Raw genomic sequence first — 18915 nt, forward strand, 5'->3', positions numbered from 1 at the left:
AAACAACCAGCAAAACTGCTAATATACAGATTGAACAAGAAAGAATCAGCTGAAGTAAAGAAATACATTAAGAATAATCTCAAGAAAGATTACATCAGAGAGTCAACATCACTGGCAGAATATTCAATACTGTTTGCATCAAAGAAGGACAGAACTTTACAACTATGTGTGAATTACAGACAGTTGAACAGCATCACAGTCAAGAACTATTACCCAATACCACTGATTAAAGAAGTGCAAGACAGATTGAGAGGAGTAATATAGTTTACTCTAATCAACATCAAAGACACCTATCACCAGATACAAATCAAAGAAGGCAACAAATGGAAAACAGACTCCAGAACAAAATACCTTGATAATATGGTTATATTCACCAAAGAAGATCAAAAAAATCATACTGGAAAAGTCAAGAAAGTACTGGAAAAACTGCAAAAATACAATCTACCAGCAAAGCTAAAGAAGTGTAACTTCTTCAAGAAGAAGATCAGATATCTTGGATACATCATGTCAACAGAAGAAATACAAATGGAGCCAGGAAAAATCAATAAAATACTACAATGACTGACATCAAAGAAAGTCAAAGAAGTTCAGATATTTCACAGACTAGCAAATTACTACCAACAGTTTATATACAGATTTTCAAAGAAAGCAAGACCACTCACACAGCTATTCAAGAAAGACAAAGTATTCAAATAAACAACAGAGTGTCAACAAGCATTTGAAGCAATAAAAGACAAATTCAGAAAAGAAGAAATAACACTACAATCTAACAAAGAAATATGTAATTAATACAGATGCATCAGACTGTGCAATAGTGGGAAGACTATAACAACCAGACAAACAAGAAAGACTATAACTAGTTACATGCTATGCAAGAATAATGACACCAGCTGAATAAAACTACAATATCCACAACAAGAAACTACTTGCAATAGTGGCATTACTGAAAAAATAAAAGATTGAACTACAAGAAAATCAACATCAGACAGAGATTATCTCAGATCATAACAATCTGCAATACTTTATGACAACCAAAGAACTTACAAGACAACAAGCCAGATGGTATACAGATGTACTGATGCACTATAACTTTAGAATATAATACTGCAAAGACACAGAAAATGCCTGGGTGAACACATTAAGCTGAAGATCAGATCTTACAAGAAAAGAACAAGATTTAAGAACACTTTTCAAAAAGTTGGAAGAAATAAAGAATATGATTCTGAACTGACAAGCATTGAGAGCAACAAGAATCACTACAGAAGAATTAGATATTGAAGAAAAGATCAAAGAAGTAATAAAAAAAAACAAATATGCAAAAAAAATCAACAAGAAAAATGAGAACTTTAAAAAAGAAGAAGAAATGATACTATATCATGGACTAATATATGTATTCAGAGAAGTCAGAAAGCAAGTAATGATATAAGAATATAATACAATCACTGCAGAACATTTTGGAATCAACAAGACAATAGAGAAAATCACAAGAATCTACTATTGACCAGAAATGAGAACAGATATTCAACAACATGTCAAAGAATGTGAGACATGTGTACAAAGCAAAGTCAACAAACACTAACCATACAGAAAGCTACAGCCAATACCACAACTGTAAGAATCATGGAGATTTATAGTGATGGATTTCATCACAAAACTCCTGAATTTAAAGAATATGGAAGGGAAGAAGTACAACTCAATACTAGTGGTCACTAACAGATTGACAAAGTACAGATACTTTATACCATTCAGAGAAGCAATAACAGCACCAGATACAGCACTGATAGTACTGCAAAATGTGCTTGCCAACTACAGAATGTCAGAAGAGATAATTACAGACTAAGACACCAGATTTATAAGCAAATTCTGAACAACATTGATGGCACAATTGGGAATTAAACAGAAAATATCAATAGTCTATCATCTACAGACAGATGGACAGACAGAGTAACTGAACCAAATCTTGAAGTAATATCTGCAAGAATATATCAACTATCAACAGAATAATTAAGTTACATTACTATTTATGACACAATTAGTATACAACAGAGCAAAGAACACCACTACAGAAATGACACTATTCTACATGAACTATAACAGAGAACCAGAAATACAGAAATAATCAAGAATTGCATAACAAAAAGCTCAAGAAGCAGAACTTACAGCAATACAACTATAAGAACTGCAGAACCAGATGAAACTGGATATCAAATTTCTGAATGAAAGAATAAAGCATTACTATAACAGAAGATGCCAGAAGACACTAATTCTGAAAGAGAGAGAAAAAGTATTTCTAATTCAACAGAATATCAAAACCAAACAACCAAGCAAAAAACTTAATTTCAAAAAATTAGGATTATACAAAATCATGAAGCAGATCAGAAAAGTTAACTACAAACTCCAGCTACCCAAGAAGATGAGAATACACCCAGTATTTCATGTCTCATTACTGGAGGAAGCACCACTACACACCAAAGAAATGCCCACAGAGATCAACAAGAAACAAGAATACAAAGTTAAACAGATACTAGATCATCAGAAGATCAGCAGAAAACTTTACTACTTAGTGAAATAAAAAGAATATAATATCTCAGAAAACATCTGAAAATCAACAGAAAATCTCAAGAACACCCAGATAATTATTGAGATATATCATTAATAACATTCTCACTCAGCAAGACATTAACAAACAAATCAGAAACAACTGGAAGAGAACTTGAGAAAGAAAAATCATTTAATAAAGCAAGCAGATTTTGAATTTCTGTCTGCTCAGCTACTCTTTTCTGCTTCTTCTTCTCAAGATATTCTAGATCTTCCACAGACTTCAATTCAGACTCAAGAAATTTACCAGCTCAATCACAGAGTAACTTTTTCTGCTTTTGAAAACAGAGAAGACAAGAGAGAGTTTCTTGCTCAGTACACTCAAGCTTATTCTGAGTCTCAAACAACTTCTGCTAATTAGCAGCAGAAGAACTATTATTATGAATGCAATAATAATCAGCATAAACACACTCACTATACTGAGAGAAATGACTCAACTTTAGACAAGTCTTATTCAGTAAAGAACATCAAGAGCAGAGAGAGAGTATAATAAATCCAGATTGCTTGATAACAAAAAGAAGATTATTCTTGCAAATATTAAAAGCAGACAACATGATAAAAGAGAATTATAAAGATACTTACTGAAAACAAGAAACAAGAGAAAAACCCAGAAATTCAAAAAAGAATAGAAGAACACTCTTTTATATCTCAGAAAAGAAAGCAGAGCAGTTGGGAACAACACTGTGAGAATTGTACGTGTGGATCAGCGTGACAATGAATCTCTAGGAGGAATATACATGGAAAAGAGTATGTGAGGTAAAAGGTCTGTATTCTGGCAACTATGTATAACTTGTAAACAAGATTGCCACTGGCTCCCAGCAAGGAGTTTGCACAGTGACAGTCTTTTATGTGTGCTCACAAGCACATGACTTAGTACCTTGCAAGAACACATGCAACTCCCAGCAGCTTGCAAGCTGAGGCCTCTGGCCTTCACAGGTGCTGTTCATCTGTGTAAGGGGTTCGCGGCAAATCCTTACAAACACACTGTAAAAGAAGAGAATAATATTATAAAACTTGTAGCACAGCAGCCAAAGACACAGAATAATTGGATGAAATCTGACAAGACAGTGTTACAGACCATTATGGAGAAATCTTAGAACAGAAAGTCATGTAATCAGTAATAGAACTGATAAGCTGACTAATTACATCAAGTGTAATAGAACTGATTGAAGGATATAGCAAGTGTACTGTGATAGAACAGATAGAACAGCTTAGCAGAACTATCATCAGAAGAGCATCATATATATAAGAACACTTATTACTAAAGATCTGATGGACTTGTTTATTGTAATCAATCTTCTTATCTATCTTACAGATATCTTTGAATCAGATACTTTCATATCTTAATTACTTTTCATATTATTGAAGTCTTGTGATACTGTACAATTGTACCTGATTCCACTATTCTTGAGAAGCCACAATAGTCTTGCCCTGACTCTGATATATCTGTATGGAAACTCTTTGTCATCAGAGCAAGACTGCCCACTCAACTGGAGCACCATTGAATTATTGATCACTACCTCCAATCTGTTGTTGCTCTCTTTAAGCCCTTTGACACCCTCAAGATTCTAAAGGACCCAGGGAGGTTCCCCATCAGAAATTGTCATACACAACAATTAACTGAGTACTTTCTTGTGGTTTCAGTGTAATTTCGGGTCTCTTGTGATTCAAGATCTTCAATTGCAAGCCTAATTGAGATATTGTTAACCATGTTGTTGCATATTGAATGTTGAATGTTGGAGGAATTTTAGTGGTGGAAGATTTGGCTTGTTTAGTGGTGTGGCTCACTTAGTGGTGAACTACCTTAATGCTCTACCAGTAACAGAGAAGCTGCAACAATATACAAAAAACCACTTTGGTGGCCCTATGCCTCAGAGTCCAAGGCCTCTGGGGAAGGGAGATAGTGTTATGAATGTAAACCTAGATCAACCAAGCATCAGACAACATCAGATGTTCAGAGGTATTCACATGACCTCAACTCTGAATGTATAAGGATCACATGATTCACATAGATCATGAGAACCCTAGTGTTTAGTCTTCTAGTTAGAGGACTCCTACATTCTACACACAACTCCCCCCCATCAGTTGCAGGCATTGTAACTACCTAGCTCTTTCATACCCCTAATTCTGGGAAAACCTACATGACCTATGACCAGTTCTCCTAACACTTAGCCAAAGCTGAAGCTATAATGTGAAGAGCACATCATATTGAGATTTGACACCATATACTAAGAGATTGGGTTCAAAAGGATGAAATCTCAATCAAGCACATTGGAACTGATGTGAATAAAGCTGACAGGCTCATGAAGACTCTTGCAATAGATTCCTACACTTAATTCATGAGTGTGATAGGGGTGATGAGTGGATACAGGAAAATATGGAGGTTTATTAGTGAAGCCAGCAAAAATACAGTATTGTGGTGAACAGAGCTAAGCCTAAAGAAGGAATAAATCTGGATTCTGTAATTAATTTTTTATCACAGATTTGAGAGATTTGGAAGCTTTGGATCTTTGTGGCTCTTGCTTGCTGCTGGAGCTTGTTGCATGGGGGGTGTTAGGTAATCCAACTAGCACCTCACTCACGTGACCCACATAGATTAGCCGAGATTCCCCTTTAGGTAGCTTAGTAAATGACAAGCATACAAGTCCTCCATCAGTATCGCTGGTGGATCAACGGTTTACAAATCCTCCCCATTTCTGCTATGGCGTCTCCTCCGCGAAAGAGAGAACAAAGCCAATGATCTTTCATCGAGAATACCGAGCGCTTATGAAAGGGATCTATGTTGCGGTTAAATTATAAAATTATGTTCCACAGGCTGTATAGGAGCCCGTAGCCAGAATGTACAGAAATTTAGGCTGTAGGGGAGGGAATAGTTATCGGTATACAAAGTTCACAGGATCTAACAAAGACGGCGAGATGTGGCTGCACGAAAATATAATCATTCGAAATTTCTTTTGGTTGGAGGTCATTCATGTCATAATCATTAATCATTTCTCTTTTTTTAGGTCCTAGGGACGTAACCATGAAACGGACATAGCTATCCGGGCTCTTCGCAGAAGAGTTTCAGGACTGAATCAACAACGTCAGTGGCTTTCGCCCTGTCCAAAACTGGAACACTGGGCGTGTTCCCTTCTGGGCCGTTGCGTGATGAAATAGAAGAATGCAGCTTTGCTCCTGAGGCAGGACTCTTAATGTTGAGGAATTTTCGCAGGGCAAATGTCGACGCGCGGTACGTTGCGTGATACATTGTCTTGAATTCGTCCTCCTCTTCGGCGTCCGCGGCGGGCTGTAATAACTCCGTTGTCGAATTATTCAAAGCTGTCGAGTCAGTGGAATCACGATTGAGTTCAAATTTCGCCCGGGACGCGCTTGCGTTTCGATGATAGCCATACATACGCATGCATGTTAGTATGGTTCGGGTGAGAAGGCCTTTGTTTGTGGATAATATATTCTCCATGGAAGAGTCGCCTGCGGATATCTGGGAGCATTCTTTGGTCGTAACAGACGCCGAGGGAGTGGATTTCCGGCTTGCTATGCTCATTGAGCGCGGACGAGATACCCCTGAGAATTGTCTGGGTAGGCTGGAATCTCTGGTTCCTGCACCACATAGAGTTTGTTTCCCTGGGTTCGATTGAGAGCCATAGAGGATACTGGTATCATTTTGAGGCTCCCTTTTCGCTCTCGGGTACGGAAATTGCAACTTCGGCGAGGCTTCTCTGCTCTTCTCTATATACTCAGAAACGGCAATCATGCCTTTCCTTCGTACCTTCTTGTGATATTCATCGGCCGCTTCGAAGAGTGTGTCAACGCGTTTCCGTTTAGGACTGGGAGCAAGAGGGTCTGAAAGGAATTCGGCATACTCGGGGATCTCTGCTCCGTCGGCGTGATTACCCTCGGATGGTGTAAGGGGCGGAGAGGGTAGGGAAAGAGCTTTTACAACAAGGGTAGAACATATTGGTGCTGCATATACACGTAATTCCCGCGTGGGTGAAGAAGAGTCGTATCGTTGTTGTGTGTCGGACTCAGATGATGACAAAATGCCGTATATAAGGAGGTCGCTGATTTTCCGCGCGTGCGCATTACTATCTAGATGCTCCACTGCAAGTAAAATGCCGACCGGGCACTGCTTAGTCGTACAGAATTCTTCGTCCGGGTGATCCTCAGAATCCAAATGCACATTATGCAACAGCCTACTTCTAATCCAGTCTCTAGTAGCAGTGTTCGAAATATGGACCTCTAATGCGGGACCCGTGATAGCAAAAAGCGGGACGAGAGTAGGGTCGACCAGCGAGCGGAGGATCAGCTTTGCCTTCGAGATATCGCATTGGTTACTTGAGAGCGGATTAAGTAAACGCACTCCTAGGTATAAAATCAGTTTGATCCAAGATATTTGAATAACAAGCGTACCATCAAGTGTTAGAGAGTCTGCCGTGATGACCCCGGACCAGACCTCCATAGTGAAGTGGGGTTGTTAACGCATGCCGAAGTAAAGTTGGGATCAAAGCAACAGTTTTAATTAGTGCGCTCCCAGTATATGTCCTCGAATTTTAATTGCTTTCCTTCATCTAGAGTCACATTGATTTTACAGGTTACCGCGTTCTATCCGAATATGGTGATGACTCTGCTTACGCGTAGTCACGTGGAGGAAAGGTAGAGGTCGGCGCCTATCAAACAGAAATCAGGACGAAACCTGCCCTGCAAAAGAGAAAACTGTGAACGCCATAGATACACATGATAGACCATGCTAAACCCGTAGAATACTAATATACATCAATCCAGAACTTTATTAGAATGCAACTCGTCGCTTGAATACCCCGGCGAACCCGCGGTATGAGGAAGTCAAGATTGTGACGACAGATAAGCACGGAGCTCACGGAATCCCTAGATAAAGAAATATCGGCAGGTATGGAATAGAGCCGCTTAATGAAAAGCAAAAAAACGTTACGCCTTTTACACCGAGATACTCAGAACAAGCAACCGAACGTGACATAACAGAACCTTATCATACGGAGGCGAGACACACTCGAACAGCGATATCACTCTAAAACGCTCAAAATTCTTCTTGTTCCTGGAAAAACATAGTGAAGCTGATTATCGTGCCGTATATTAAGAGCCCCCCCAAAACAGACATAATCATAGCCGGAACCTGGATCGCACCCGTATGAGCTAAGATCGCCGGCAGGGCTACATGAAGCAATCGTTAGCATTAGAAACAGCGTAAAATAGAGTTCCTTGCGAGAGAAAGTAATGGGTATAAAAGGTAACGCATACCAATTCCCATCACCACGAAGAATCCCGTCAACCATCGTCCGAAGTCAACTACCCCGCTACCAGGCGCCTCCATAAAATCATCCGGATTGGCACATCGCCCGCATATCCAATTTGGCAGTGGTGCGATCACATAGGTTGCGACGACAAGGAGCGGAAGGAAATTATGCCATACTGCGGCTGAAAGGATGACCAGAATAAAACCGATCGCAAGAACCTATATGTTGGAGCCGTGAGTCAGTCATTGTTCGACCGGTTGCTATCGGACAATCCGGACATACAAACGAAAGAGAAATAATGGTCTTTAACCCGGGCGTCATGATGCCAGTCTTAAGTCGGGTGTGTGAGGGAACGGTTTAGGACTAGGCGGCTGAAGTTCCGCTGACGAAGAGCGCAAGGCCAAAATTTGGGCAAAACAAAGAATTAGGAAAGCTAGATATATTCAAATTCCATTTGAATCTGGCTTTATCAAGGAAAACGTAGTTTTCAAAGCCCTTGTTGGTGATCTTCAAATTCACCATCAAGCTGCCTGCCTGCCACTCCAACCACAACAGCGTCATCGGCGATGGAGCTAACGAGGGTTTCCGGGTAGCGTTTCCCCACGTGACCTACACCGACATGTTTATCCCAACTCGTGTAACTCAGTTATCTACGGAGTATGTAGTAAGCTAGAATTTCCTTAAGATAGTTTAGCGTGAATTGGTCTGTGTATCTAACCAAGGAGTCTCCAGAGTATGCAGGATACTGATTACTCCCTGGTTTCGCATGCCGGGAAATAGGTTGTAAGAACTAAGAGGTACTCCGTGCTCGTCTACATGGCCTTGAAGGAGTAGGCGTAGCCTTGTGCTTTTTCCGGGTCCCGTAACATTGTCTACCTGGTATACTCCGTACATATCCCAGACGAGTCCACCATCACAGCCCTTTATGAGTTTTGGCTCGGAGCAAATCGAGTAGTATATCCGCTAAACTGGAATGGCGCACATTAGGGTTTGCACTAAGCCCGGAGTGGACAAGAGCTCTGTTGGCACGTCGTCGTCGCTCTCTGCCTTGGCGAGCATCATGATATCCCTCTTCCATCAACAGCTTCCTTTCTACACCTCTAGAACTTGAGTACCCAATTCTGCAGTTCGAAATTTCTCATTGCTAAGGCTTGCGTTTCAGGTTGTTGATTCAATATGTTTCGGAATAATTATGACAACGACTCCGTCACATTGTAAGTCCAATCCGTTCTCGCACTGGGCTCGCGACAGATGCTGACTTGGTTGATGCGCTTGTAGTTCTCCGCAAGGGAGAATATTTCAGGTCGAATATGCACAAGAAGCCGTCAAGCAAGGTTCGGTGGTGGTTGGAATTGTCAGCAAAACACATGCAGTATTAGCCGCGCTCAAGGCATGTTAAAATAGGCGCCAGCATGGAGCTCAACTCCACGCCTGCTTGCTTTCTACTCTTCGATGATTCTAACATAACATGGACCCACGATAGAGAAACGCAGAAGAACTCTCTTCTTACCAAAAGAAGGTCATCGCAATCGACTCGCACATGGGTATTGCCATTGCCGGCTTAGCGTCAGACGCTCGTGTCCTCTCCAATTTCATGAAACAACAATCTCTCTCCTCAAAGATGACATACGGCCGCCCCATCCCTGTAGAACGCATTGTTAGTCGGATTGGTGACCGTGCTCAGACAAATACACAGCATTACGGGAGGAGACCCTATGGCGTGGGACTGCTGGTCGCGGGGGTTGACGACGCTGGGCCTCACTTGTTTGAATTCCAGCCCTCTGGCATGACACAGGAGATGCTTGCCTGCGCGATTGGGGCAAGAAGCCAAATGGCACGCACATATCTAGAAAAGCATTTGGATGAATTTGCAAATTGTGGACGGGACGAATTAATCAATCACGCTCTGAAGGCATTGAAAGAGAGTTTGTCCCAGGATAAGGAGTTGACGATTGATAATACCACAGTGGGGGTCACGGGTATTGGCACAGAGGCAACAAGGGGGAAGATGGATACCTTCAAGGTGTACGATGGCCAGGACGTCACAGCTTTCTTGGAGGCGAGCACGGGCGAAGCCGTCACCTCCACCACAGAACCTCAGGGAGGAGAATCGATGGAAGTGGACTCCTGATAATGTCCTTTGATAGACATTGTGTTTGCTAACTTATCCTTGTTTTGCCTTGGTTCGGTGTTTAGCTACGGGTAATGAGATGGATTTGCCAATACCCATGTCTCATGTCAGTTTGCTCATCTCATAAAGCCTCAAATGATTGATTTGCTCATTCTTTGGAGCATTCTGTTAGCTAATTGCTATGCAACTGACAATGAATCACTTCCAATTCTCATTGTATCGAGTATTATTGTCACCATAAAAACCCATAGCTCATTACCACATCACTATGGTTTACAGTCTTCCCTTGTTCCCTCCCACTCCAGCCGGTACCGCCCTTCACTAAGTTTATATTTCATCAGGGCATCCAAGACATGCTCCGCATCCTTGCATTCCACTATGATCTTACTGTTCGCCTCACTCACAAATTCAGCCTGCACAGACTTGCTAATCCAACTCATGATTCCATCCCAATATCCGTCTATATTCAGCAGGACAATGCCCCGGTGATGAATGCCCAATTGATTCCATGTAATCATCTCCATAGCCTCTTCCAAAGTCCCAAACCCACCCGGGAGCACGACAAATCCCGACCCAGGTCCTCCAGCAATCACTCTCTTGGCCATCTCTTGTTTACGCGTATGCATGTCCGGAACAATGGTAGTGACGCCGTATTCAGAGTTGATTTTCTCTAGGGAAGAAGACTGAGGAACAATGCGCTCAGGTGCCTTGCCGATAGCTTCCGAACTTCCGTCGCGTTGCGAACGAGCTGCCGAATCGGCTTTGTACCCGTTCTCGACTCCAACCAGTGCTGATGGAATTACTCCTTGAACTGATTCCGGACCGGAGAGGGATACCAGCGTCCGAGCTAATTCGCCCATGATACCGGCCGTCCCGCCGCCATATACCAAAGTTATGTTTTCTTTATGAAAGACATGGGCAAGAGCGCGTGCGGCTGCGAGATATGCTGGGTTTGCTCCGGGCTTAGAGCCGCAGCTAGATGAAGTCGCTAAGTATTAGTACAACGCTGCGGATGGAGAACTGGTGTAAGGAGCTTACAAGACACAGACAACAGGGCGTTTCTGCTCCATGGGAACGGTCATTATCTGAGAAGTGGGATTATTGCAGTGATCTCTATTGATTTGCCAATCTTAAAGAAGCGGAAAATTGGAAAAACTGGGAGTTTGGCTTGGTAGCTGGCTGAACGTGATGTTGTGCCTTAACTCGATAAATATACAAGGTGGGATGGATGCGGGGAGCAGAGGCGCAGTCACCCTAGGTCTTGTCGAACTCTGTAGCAAAAACAACCAACTGCCAGACATCCAGCAGACTAACATACTATGTTGACAGATCTCACCATGTTGTTTCCTGCTTCATGATTTATCTTTCACTCCCACAAAAGGCATTAATTTCACCTGAGAAATTTTGGCCACTACTCTTTTATCAGACATCTACGGAGTACATTATTATCCATACCTGGCCCAGAGAGGAATATACATATCAATACCCTCTGGCTATAGAAGAGATGACGCCGAATTTGGATCTCTCCTGCAACATATTCCACGCATGGATTAAATAGCCTATTGCCGCAAACTGATGCCAGGAGTTATTGAACGACTAACACACGATATCAGCAGAAACAAGATAAACACCTCTTTGATTGCTGTATAGACCAGGATGACAGCATGGGATCTGAAAATGTAAACCATACGAGACCCTGGTCCATTAAACTATCCGATAGGAGCATGTTTAGCACTTGTGCCTTAACTTTATTCCATGTAGGGCTGCCGATATGAGAGACATGCCGGCGGTACTTGCTTCAAACCTGGATGTCTAGAGGAGCATTCAACTAGCTCTAGATCTTACTTCCCGTCCTAAAAAGCAAATTACGTCGGAGAGGTCACCGGATAGCACACATAGAGGTTTCGTGAGGAATATTCTGTAGAGGGAAACAAGATGAATGTTTTGAAACCAGCAGGTGAATGCTGAAGACGGTAGAAGTCAGTGCCAAATGGTGTTGGAGGCTGATTCACTACCCCAGAAACTGAAATAAAAATACGGAGGCCTCCATTTCTCTGCGTCTTTTTCCGCCCTAAGTTGTAGTTAGAGCTATGTTGCATTTTTGTTAAGCCTTTTTAGAATCTGATACTAAAACTGCACCTTTAAGTGTCATCTGTGCCTAAAAGTTACCAGAATAGTCAGCAGTCAAGCCTAAAGGTTTGCTGATGACTTGGCGATTGAGCTACATTCATTGCCACAAGTCTAGCCGAGGGAGAGGGTTGCCGGGAGGTGCGATGCCGACTGAATCACTGACATTGGGACGGTATGTAGATCGTTGCATGGCTAACATTTGAAAGAGATTAGGTGGACATTCATGGTATCCATGAAATGGACAGTATAGATACGTACATGTAAATCATCGCCGACACATATTCTTATCCGAACGCCTTGCTATGTGGGAATGAAGAGCCCACATTCTCAGAATTTCAAAATGAAGGCCACTCCGGGTCTTCATTGGCTCATCGATCCAATTTTGGATTTCCTCTTCTTTCCCTTGTCCTTGGTCGCCGCAGGAGGCCTATCCGCCGCTTTCCCCTTCGTAGAGTCTGGCTGTACACTCGCCGGTCTTCCTGCCCCAAACGGCACTGGTGTTGTTGCTCCTGACCGGATATTCTGCCGTGATGCTTGAGCGCCGGCACCGGCGACGGACAATTGCTCCGCGGCAGACGCTGAGGCTTTGGTAAATATAAACGACCCTGGTTCGCCGGCCAGCGGTGTTTCGTCTATATACTCATTGCCATAACGAGCAAGGAGGTTGAGGGTCTCCGCAAAATCCCGGGCGTCTTGTAAAGCAGAGGCATTTAATGTGGTTGTTGATGCATCTGCAAGCGCAGATCTTGACGTGGTTTTATCCCCAGACATATCAGGCATAGGCGTTGTTTCTTTGCTTTGCTGTGCGGATTGTTGGCCAAGTTGTGTGGGCTCAAGGGACTTTGGTACGTGTGGGAGATAGCTATGTCCATAGGAGGGGGAGAATGTAAGTAAAGCTGATGCCGTGGAAAGGACTTTTGTCAGCGACGTAACTGTCGAGAGCTTCGAACAAGGAAATGAAAAGTTAGCATTCGGTTAACAAACGGTGCATGATGGAACATAGGAATCACATACCATCCTCCTCCCCACTACGCTCCAGACTGAGGGTGCCATAAACACAGAATCCCCAACAACAAAATACGTCGCCAAAACCTGTACATCATCCTGCCCGCCCATTGCCGCCGACCGCCTCCTCATCTGCTTTCTAATCACCCATACATTTGACGCCTCCTTGGGCTGCTCTCCGCGCGCCACGGCAGCCGCATTGGCAGCAGCCGCCTCTAGTAACGGATCATGCGCGACTATAAACTCCAGGCCTTGCATGGTCTTCAGCCTCCCTTCGAATGCTCCGCGCGTCTCAATGAAAGGTCTGAGATTCTCATTATGCATGGCCTGGAGGGCGAGGGACGCATTGTTCGACGTAGGATCAAAAAAGGGGGATTCGGCAAAGTAGAAGAGAACTATAACGGATTTGCGTCAGCATGGTCACCGGAATATGCGCAGACAAATGGCGATCTTGCGAGAGGGTTGGCCGTCGCGTACTGTTGTTGGAGTGGAGAAAACCACCCATCATCTGAACATGCTGCGGAGAATGCCATGTTATCTCTTCCAGAGGCACATCTGGTGAGGGCTCCATCTGTGCGGAGACAAATGGGTATAGTTTTTCTGTATGTAGCTCCCTGCTGGGCGTTGCGGAGGTCGAAGCGGAGCGCGATTTGGATGCGACAGGAGCGAAAAGGCTGTTTGCTCTGTTTGCACCCGTGATGTCATCCACTACCTAACGCCAAGACTTCAGGGGTAACTCGAACTTCCGCTCTTTGAGCTCGCGATGCTCAGGGCGCATCTTCTCGGCGGGGAAACCGTCAATGTATTCCTGAACTCTTCGTCATACTTTAATTTTGAAGTCAATTGATGGCTAGCTTTAGCGCAGCACTTAAGCACATTATGAACGCTCAAACCCCATATTTTCCAGGTGCTGTAACAACATATCCATTGTTGGCTCACTCTGAGGAGGGCATTGCGGTACAAGGGTCACCAAGGGGAGTTCAGTTCACATGAAATTACCTGCCTTGAGAGACTCATGGTAGGTATGCTGCCATAGATTCTGATCAGGTAAAGTACAGCGCAGTATTAATCATACCTTCCGTCATTGTTGGCACCTCAAAATTACGGAGTACAGTCCGTATTACACAAATAGCATACAGTGATACTCCCCAGTATGAAACCCTTTAACTAGTTGCCCATTATTGTGACCATAAACATATCTCCATTACAAATCAACCATTAAAAGGCTCCTAAATATGCCGATACTGGAGCCTTAGAAGGGCACTGTTGCTCTCTGGAACCTATCGACTTCTTGCAAACACACCATGGCGGCGATCCATGGAAAACTCAGCAACGCCACCTTTTTTTGGCTCCTCGATCCACTATACTTCGCATGTAATGCGTGCCAAAAAGAGGCAATTGAGCGCTCAAGGGAGTCGTCGCCGCCGGAGTCCCTATCGGTTAGCATAGAGATGGTAAAATTAACTAACTCTTGGTATTCTGTAAACATACAGCTAAGTCAGAAATAGAGCCAGGAACAAACTGGGGCTTAGAGGGACTTACCTTCCCGCATTGATTGAGATGCCTCTTTATCACGTCTACTCTGCTTGCTATTTTGTCCGAGAATGGATCCCATGACAACTTCGACTTCCGTCAGGGAGCTCTTCCACGGCGTCTTCGAATACTGCTGCATGATTTCTCGGAGCTTATCCTCATAGCTAACAATATGATGTCGATTAGAAAAGTATTCCGCAGTCGATAGGATAAGGGAAACTTACATATCTTTCACTTTCCTACCATCCTCGACAAGGTGATCCCATTGAAAGCCTTCCGTTTCGCTTGCCACATAGTCCCAAATAGCATTAAGCAGCGTGTTGTCATCTCGCCTTAACTTGCTGGCATTTCGAACGGCATTAAGGAACTCCTGCTCGTTGATATTACGGTACATGACCCCAAGAATACGATTACTTTTATAGTAGCGCCTTTGAGGTCTCTCGTCCTCATCGTCGTCTTCGTCTTCAGCAAGATATTGTTCTTCCTCGACGACTTCAATGCTATCTGCAATCTTGATACGAGGGCTCGGGGCCATAAAATCTGGATAATAGCGAGGCCGTTTAGGAATACGAGTCAAATCAACCTGCAATTAAAAAGGTAAGCAATCTGTCACCTCCTGTTAAGTCGCACCTAGAATAAAAATTCTTACCGGTATTCCACTCTTAGAAAAGTCAACCGCTACTGAATGTAATTCTGCAAGCAGCAAACAGTCTTGATCCAAGGTACCAGCGGGCCTCTGATCCGCAATGGCTTGATGAATAGTGGCTATACGGCCCAACTGGTCCTGCTGCATAAAGGTGACAAAGAAATCAATGATATCATCCCTAACTACCTCTCGATCGAGTAATTTCTCTTCAACCTTTGGATAATTGGCAGGAGGATAAGTGCATGGCGGCATTAGGCGTTCGTCATATATAACATTGTAGAGATCACCATCTAGATCACCTCCGCTCAGCATGCTGGGCAAGTCGCGAAACCCGTGCTGACTGAAAATCACGCAGTTATGCAAACTGCGAAGAGGCGAATTCTCTGGGACATCGACGGCCTTTGCATACTGGACGTCCCCGGGGTGTAAAGCAGGGGCCCGAGTGACAATAACCTGGTCTCTAACAAGGATCTCACGACCGCCCTCTTCGTTCAAGAAGGTACAAAAGATCTCTCCTTCATTTAGGTACCCCGTCTCATCCATGATCCCATAAAGAGTAACAGCCTCTGGCACCCGAATCCGTGCTCGATACTTCAAATCACGCATCTTGAAGAAGATAGCTAGCTGAACAACCGATCGAAGGAATGGATCCTGATCATGATGGAACCCAAGGCCATGCAGGATCTCGATGAGCCATGGCACACGTACTTCCTTCGCAATACTTGACTCCTCCAAGAATTGCGAGGTCTTCGAAGCAGACTTTCCAACTGAAAGAAGGCGTTCGATCTCATCGGACTGAAGCTTTATGAAACCTGTAGGAGGTACACCCAGATCTTCAAGTATTTTGATGATCTGAGCGTTCAGGTAGAATGGCAACGCCCGAATTCCAGACCCACAAACCTCAATATTGAAAGCACGCCTTGCTGAAAACTTCACCATAGATTCTCTCAATCTCAGCTGCTCCCCTTTAAGCCGAGTATCTAGAGACACCATGCCCTTAGCTCCTAGTAGGACAACAAAACGTCAGCCTCCAAAGATTAGAAAGAAACCTCTTCCATCAGAGGTGCCAGCGCAGGACAGAGAAAGGATCGAAACGGGCGAAAAGGGGATGAATAACGTACCAGCAAATCGTATCTGGAAAACTGTTGGCTTTACTTTTTCTCGGAGAGCGTACTCGCTCCAAATCTTATACAAAAGACGTGGTGAGAATGTACCCACTCCATCACTAAAGACTCTCCCATTTCGCTTCATATCGGGCTCGTTCAAAAAAACCGCGTCTTCTGGAATTGCAATGGATGTCTGCGTCTCCGAGAAAGTTTGCCCAATCCTTGCTGCTAGCTTTGCTGGGGAATAGATATGGCTGAAGGAGCCAAGGCCTTGAATGATGCTTTGTGCATCAAAACGCTCACCGCTACTTGTTGTAAAGGGCGCTACGAACCAACACGTCTGGCTGCGCAAAGAAGAATGGGAAAACCCCAGGAAACTAAAATGACAACCTCCAATTTTAATGCCCTGTTTTAGAACCCCTTTGAAGCGCTCGTGGAAAATATTGTGGAGTGAAGCTTGGGGATCAAAATAGACAGGATCACCCGTTTCATCCACAAATTCAACACGAAGAAAGTTATTAATGTGGTCATTATATTGACGCAAAACACGATTTTTTGTTTCAATATTGGGCCCATAAAGATATGTCCCACTCGGTGTCACCTGAGCTCGGTGGACTTTCACATTATTCGGATGGACAAGATTTAAGCGGGTGGAGTCCTGAAAGTCTACCCTTTCAATCATCTGATCTAAGAGAGTTCCCAATGCGATCACATCAACGTCGGATTCATGCGTATCGGGGCTCGGATATTCCAGGTTGGTGGTCAATTTCTTTAGGGCTTCAATAACGACCTCGAGCCCATGGATATCTCGTGAACGCTTAATGAACGGATAGAACTGTAAAGCCTTCATGGGACTCATCTCTCCGTTCCAAACTAATTTGGCAATTTGAAATTTGAGGGTGAAAGGAATTTGCTGCACTTCCAAGAAAAGGTCAAACTGTTCCTTAAAAACAGTGAAAGGATATCGGTAAACCACTCGGCGATCGGCCCATGTGCCGATCGGAGGAAGGTGGTCATCATCACGAAGCCTTCGAATTGCAGAAGTATGTCGGTACCACAATTCGAATCGATACGAAAAGCAGATCCCCGAAGTTATCGCATGATCACCGCCGAAATTGCCAACTCTGCGCTTAGTTGGAACTTGAGCGTATCTGTTGAGCAATTTTGCCGTTTGTGCCTTTGCCTTTTCCATGGGGTCAGATATGTAATATCGGGGCGCGATGTCGGTCAAAATTGTCATGGTGGCTTGCTGGGATGTCCCGATATGTATGCTCTGGACATTCAAGTATGAAAACTCCAAATAGTAATCTGTCGACGGGGCAACGTTCTTCATAGTGACACGAAGTGACGATTTCCCGAAAAGCATGTTTCCAGTACCTGGACATCGGAAGAATTCAACGAACACAGGATCACCGCGCTGATAATCCCAAAAACCGCAAGACATGGTTGTGACAGGAAAGCGTTTCACTTGTACGGTGGCGCTTTTCCCATCAACCAGCGATGATTGCGGTGTATTAGCTATGTTGCTAGTAGTTAGGGCGGCTAGTCTCTTTTCTTCCTCAAACCGCAATGCACGTAGGGCATATTCATCCGGTTCGTTTCGGCCCTTCTCGAGATAAATGGGTCGGCCAAACATCTTAAGCGGTTTAGCCGGTCTTCTCTTCTTCTGCTCATCTTGACCATGAACATCCATGAGCCTCTGGGCCTTCTGAACGTCAAGAATAGTGAGAAACGCATTTTTCTTCCCTGCCTTTCGGCAACTGAAGCTGGTAATCGAGAACTGCGCGAGAATAGCCGTAAACTCTTTCTTCAAATGCTTCTCTTGAACCTGGTCAGGGACATTGCGGCAAAAGATTTCCATCTTACTTCCTCGTCACTCAGGAAAGGAAGTCCAAGTTGATATAGCTCTTAAGGTAAGACTAATCACAGGATATTCGAAGACTAGACGATTCAGCTTATCAGCAGTGTGTTAAAGGAGGAACTTAAAAAAAAAAAAAAAAAAAGGTGGAATGATTATTTTCAATAGTACGCAAACCAGATTGACCCAGAAGCCACCGCCTATTTTGAGCAAGGTCTGTGTCGTTGAGGCGAAAGAAGGTTTGGCATATTTGCAGATAAAGACAGAGCGTGACAACAAAGGATGGCCAAACAGGCTCAAATATCCATCTTCTGCGAGAAACTGTCTCTGCAGCATACAAAGCACAAAGAGCAGACTCGATGGAAAGGCGCTCTCTCTCAGAAAGAGGAGTAGAGAAAGAGGGGAACCGGGTGGGTGTCCAATGAGAAGCAGGAGGGCGGTGCTGGGGTGGTTTACTTGCGATAAAGCAGTTATCTGGCCTGGTGAAATGATTTACTCTCGTCTCAGCATGCCATATCAGTGGTTTTCCATAAAGAAGGCTGTCCTGTTCCCTGGGAGACTATTCAGGAAGACGGGCCAGGAGTCCAAGCCGAACATTTGACGTCTTGATAGCATGAAAGCTAAAGCCGAAAGCTAAAAGC

General features: G+C 43.8%; 7 protein-coding genes across 7 annotated transcripts; 1 reads left to right on the plus strand and 6 right to left on the minus strand.

Moving 5' to 3' along the window:
• Positions 1-3745: 3745 nt before the first annotated feature.
• CIMG_12642 (uncharacterized protein) lies at positions 3746-4309 on the minus strand (the record flags this gene model as incomplete). Its single annotated transcript, XM_001248950.2, has 3 exons — positions 3746-3818; positions 3991-4166; positions 4208-4309. The coding sequence occupies 3 exons, from the start codon at positions 4307-4309 to the stop codon at positions 3746-3748; spliced, it is 351 nt and encodes a 116-aa protein (XP_001248951.2).
• Positions 4310-5466: 1157 nt separating this feature from the next.
• Positions 5467-7054, minus strand: CIMG_02721 (uncharacterized protein; the record flags this gene model as incomplete). Its single annotated transcript, XM_001248949.2, has 2 exons — positions 5467-6957; positions 7006-7054. The coding sequence occupies 2 exons, from the start codon at positions 7052-7054 to the stop codon at positions 5636-5638; spliced, it is 1371 nt and encodes a 456-aa protein (XP_001248950.2). The 3' UTR covers positions 5467-5635.
• Positions 7055-7321: 267 nt separating this feature from the next.
• Positions 7322-8406, minus strand: CIMG_02720 (vacuolar protein sorting protein 55). The gene is made up of 3 exons (XM_001248948.2): positions 8148-8406; positions 7870-8083; positions 7322-7782 (listed from the first exon to the last, which is right to left on the minus strand). The coding sequence occupies exons 1-3, from the start codon at positions 8184-8186 to the stop codon at positions 7649-7651; spliced, it is 387 nt and encodes a 128-aa protein (XP_001248949.1). The 5' UTR covers positions 8187-8406; the 3' UTR covers positions 7322-7648.
• Positions 8407-8946: 540 nt separating this feature from the next.
• On the plus strand, positions 8947-10966 carry CIMG_02718 (proteasome component Pre5). Its single transcript, XM_001248946.2, has 3 exons — positions 8947-9079; positions 9144-9255; positions 9349-10966. The coding sequence occupies exons 1-3, from the start codon at positions 9042-9044 to the stop codon at positions 9994-9996; spliced, it is 798 nt and encodes a 265-aa protein (XP_001248947.1). The 5' UTR covers positions 8947-9041; the 3' UTR covers positions 9997-10966.
• On the minus strand, positions 9347-11204 carry CIMG_02717 (TIGR00730 family protein). The gene is made up of 2 exons (XM_001248945.2): positions 11035-11204; positions 9347-10971 (listed from the first exon to the last, which is right to left on the minus strand). The coding sequence occupies exons 1-2, from the start codon at positions 11076-11078 to the stop codon at positions 10263-10265; spliced, it is 753 nt and encodes a 250-aa protein (XP_001248946.1). The 5' UTR covers positions 11079-11204; the 3' UTR covers positions 9347-10262.
• Positions 11205-12303: 1099 nt separating this feature from the next.
• Positions 12304-13763, minus strand: CIMG_02716 (RNA polymerase II transcription mediator complex subunit). Its single transcript, XM_001248944.2, has 3 exons — positions 13609-13763; positions 13141-13526; positions 12304-13068 (listed from the first exon to the last, which is right to left on the minus strand). The coding sequence occupies exons 1-3, from the start codon at positions 13700-13702 to the stop codon at positions 12487-12489; spliced, it is 1062 nt and encodes a 353-aa protein (XP_001248945.2). The 5' UTR covers positions 13703-13763; the 3' UTR covers positions 12304-12486.
• A 515-nt stretch (positions 13764-14278) lies between these two features.
• Positions 14279-18816, minus strand: CIMG_02715 (uncharacterized protein). Its single transcript, XM_001248943.2, has 5 exons — positions 16432-18816; positions 15314-16314; positions 14889-15247; positions 14674-14828; positions 14279-14610 (listed from the first exon to the last, which is right to left on the minus strand). The coding sequence occupies exons 1-5, from the start codon at positions 18275-18277 to the stop codon at positions 14384-14386; spliced, it is 3588 nt and encodes a 1195-aa protein (XP_001248944.2). The 5' UTR covers positions 18278-18816; the 3' UTR covers positions 14279-14383.
• Positions 18817-18915: the final 99 nt, after the last annotated feature.

This window comes from Coccidioides immitis, assembly GCF_000149335.2.
Source record: "Coccidioides immitis RS genomic scaffold supercont3.1, whole genome shotgun sequence".
NCBI classification, from domain to species: Eukaryota; Fungi; Ascomycota; class Eurotiomycetes; order Onygenales; family Onygenaceae; genus Coccidioides; species Coccidioides immitis.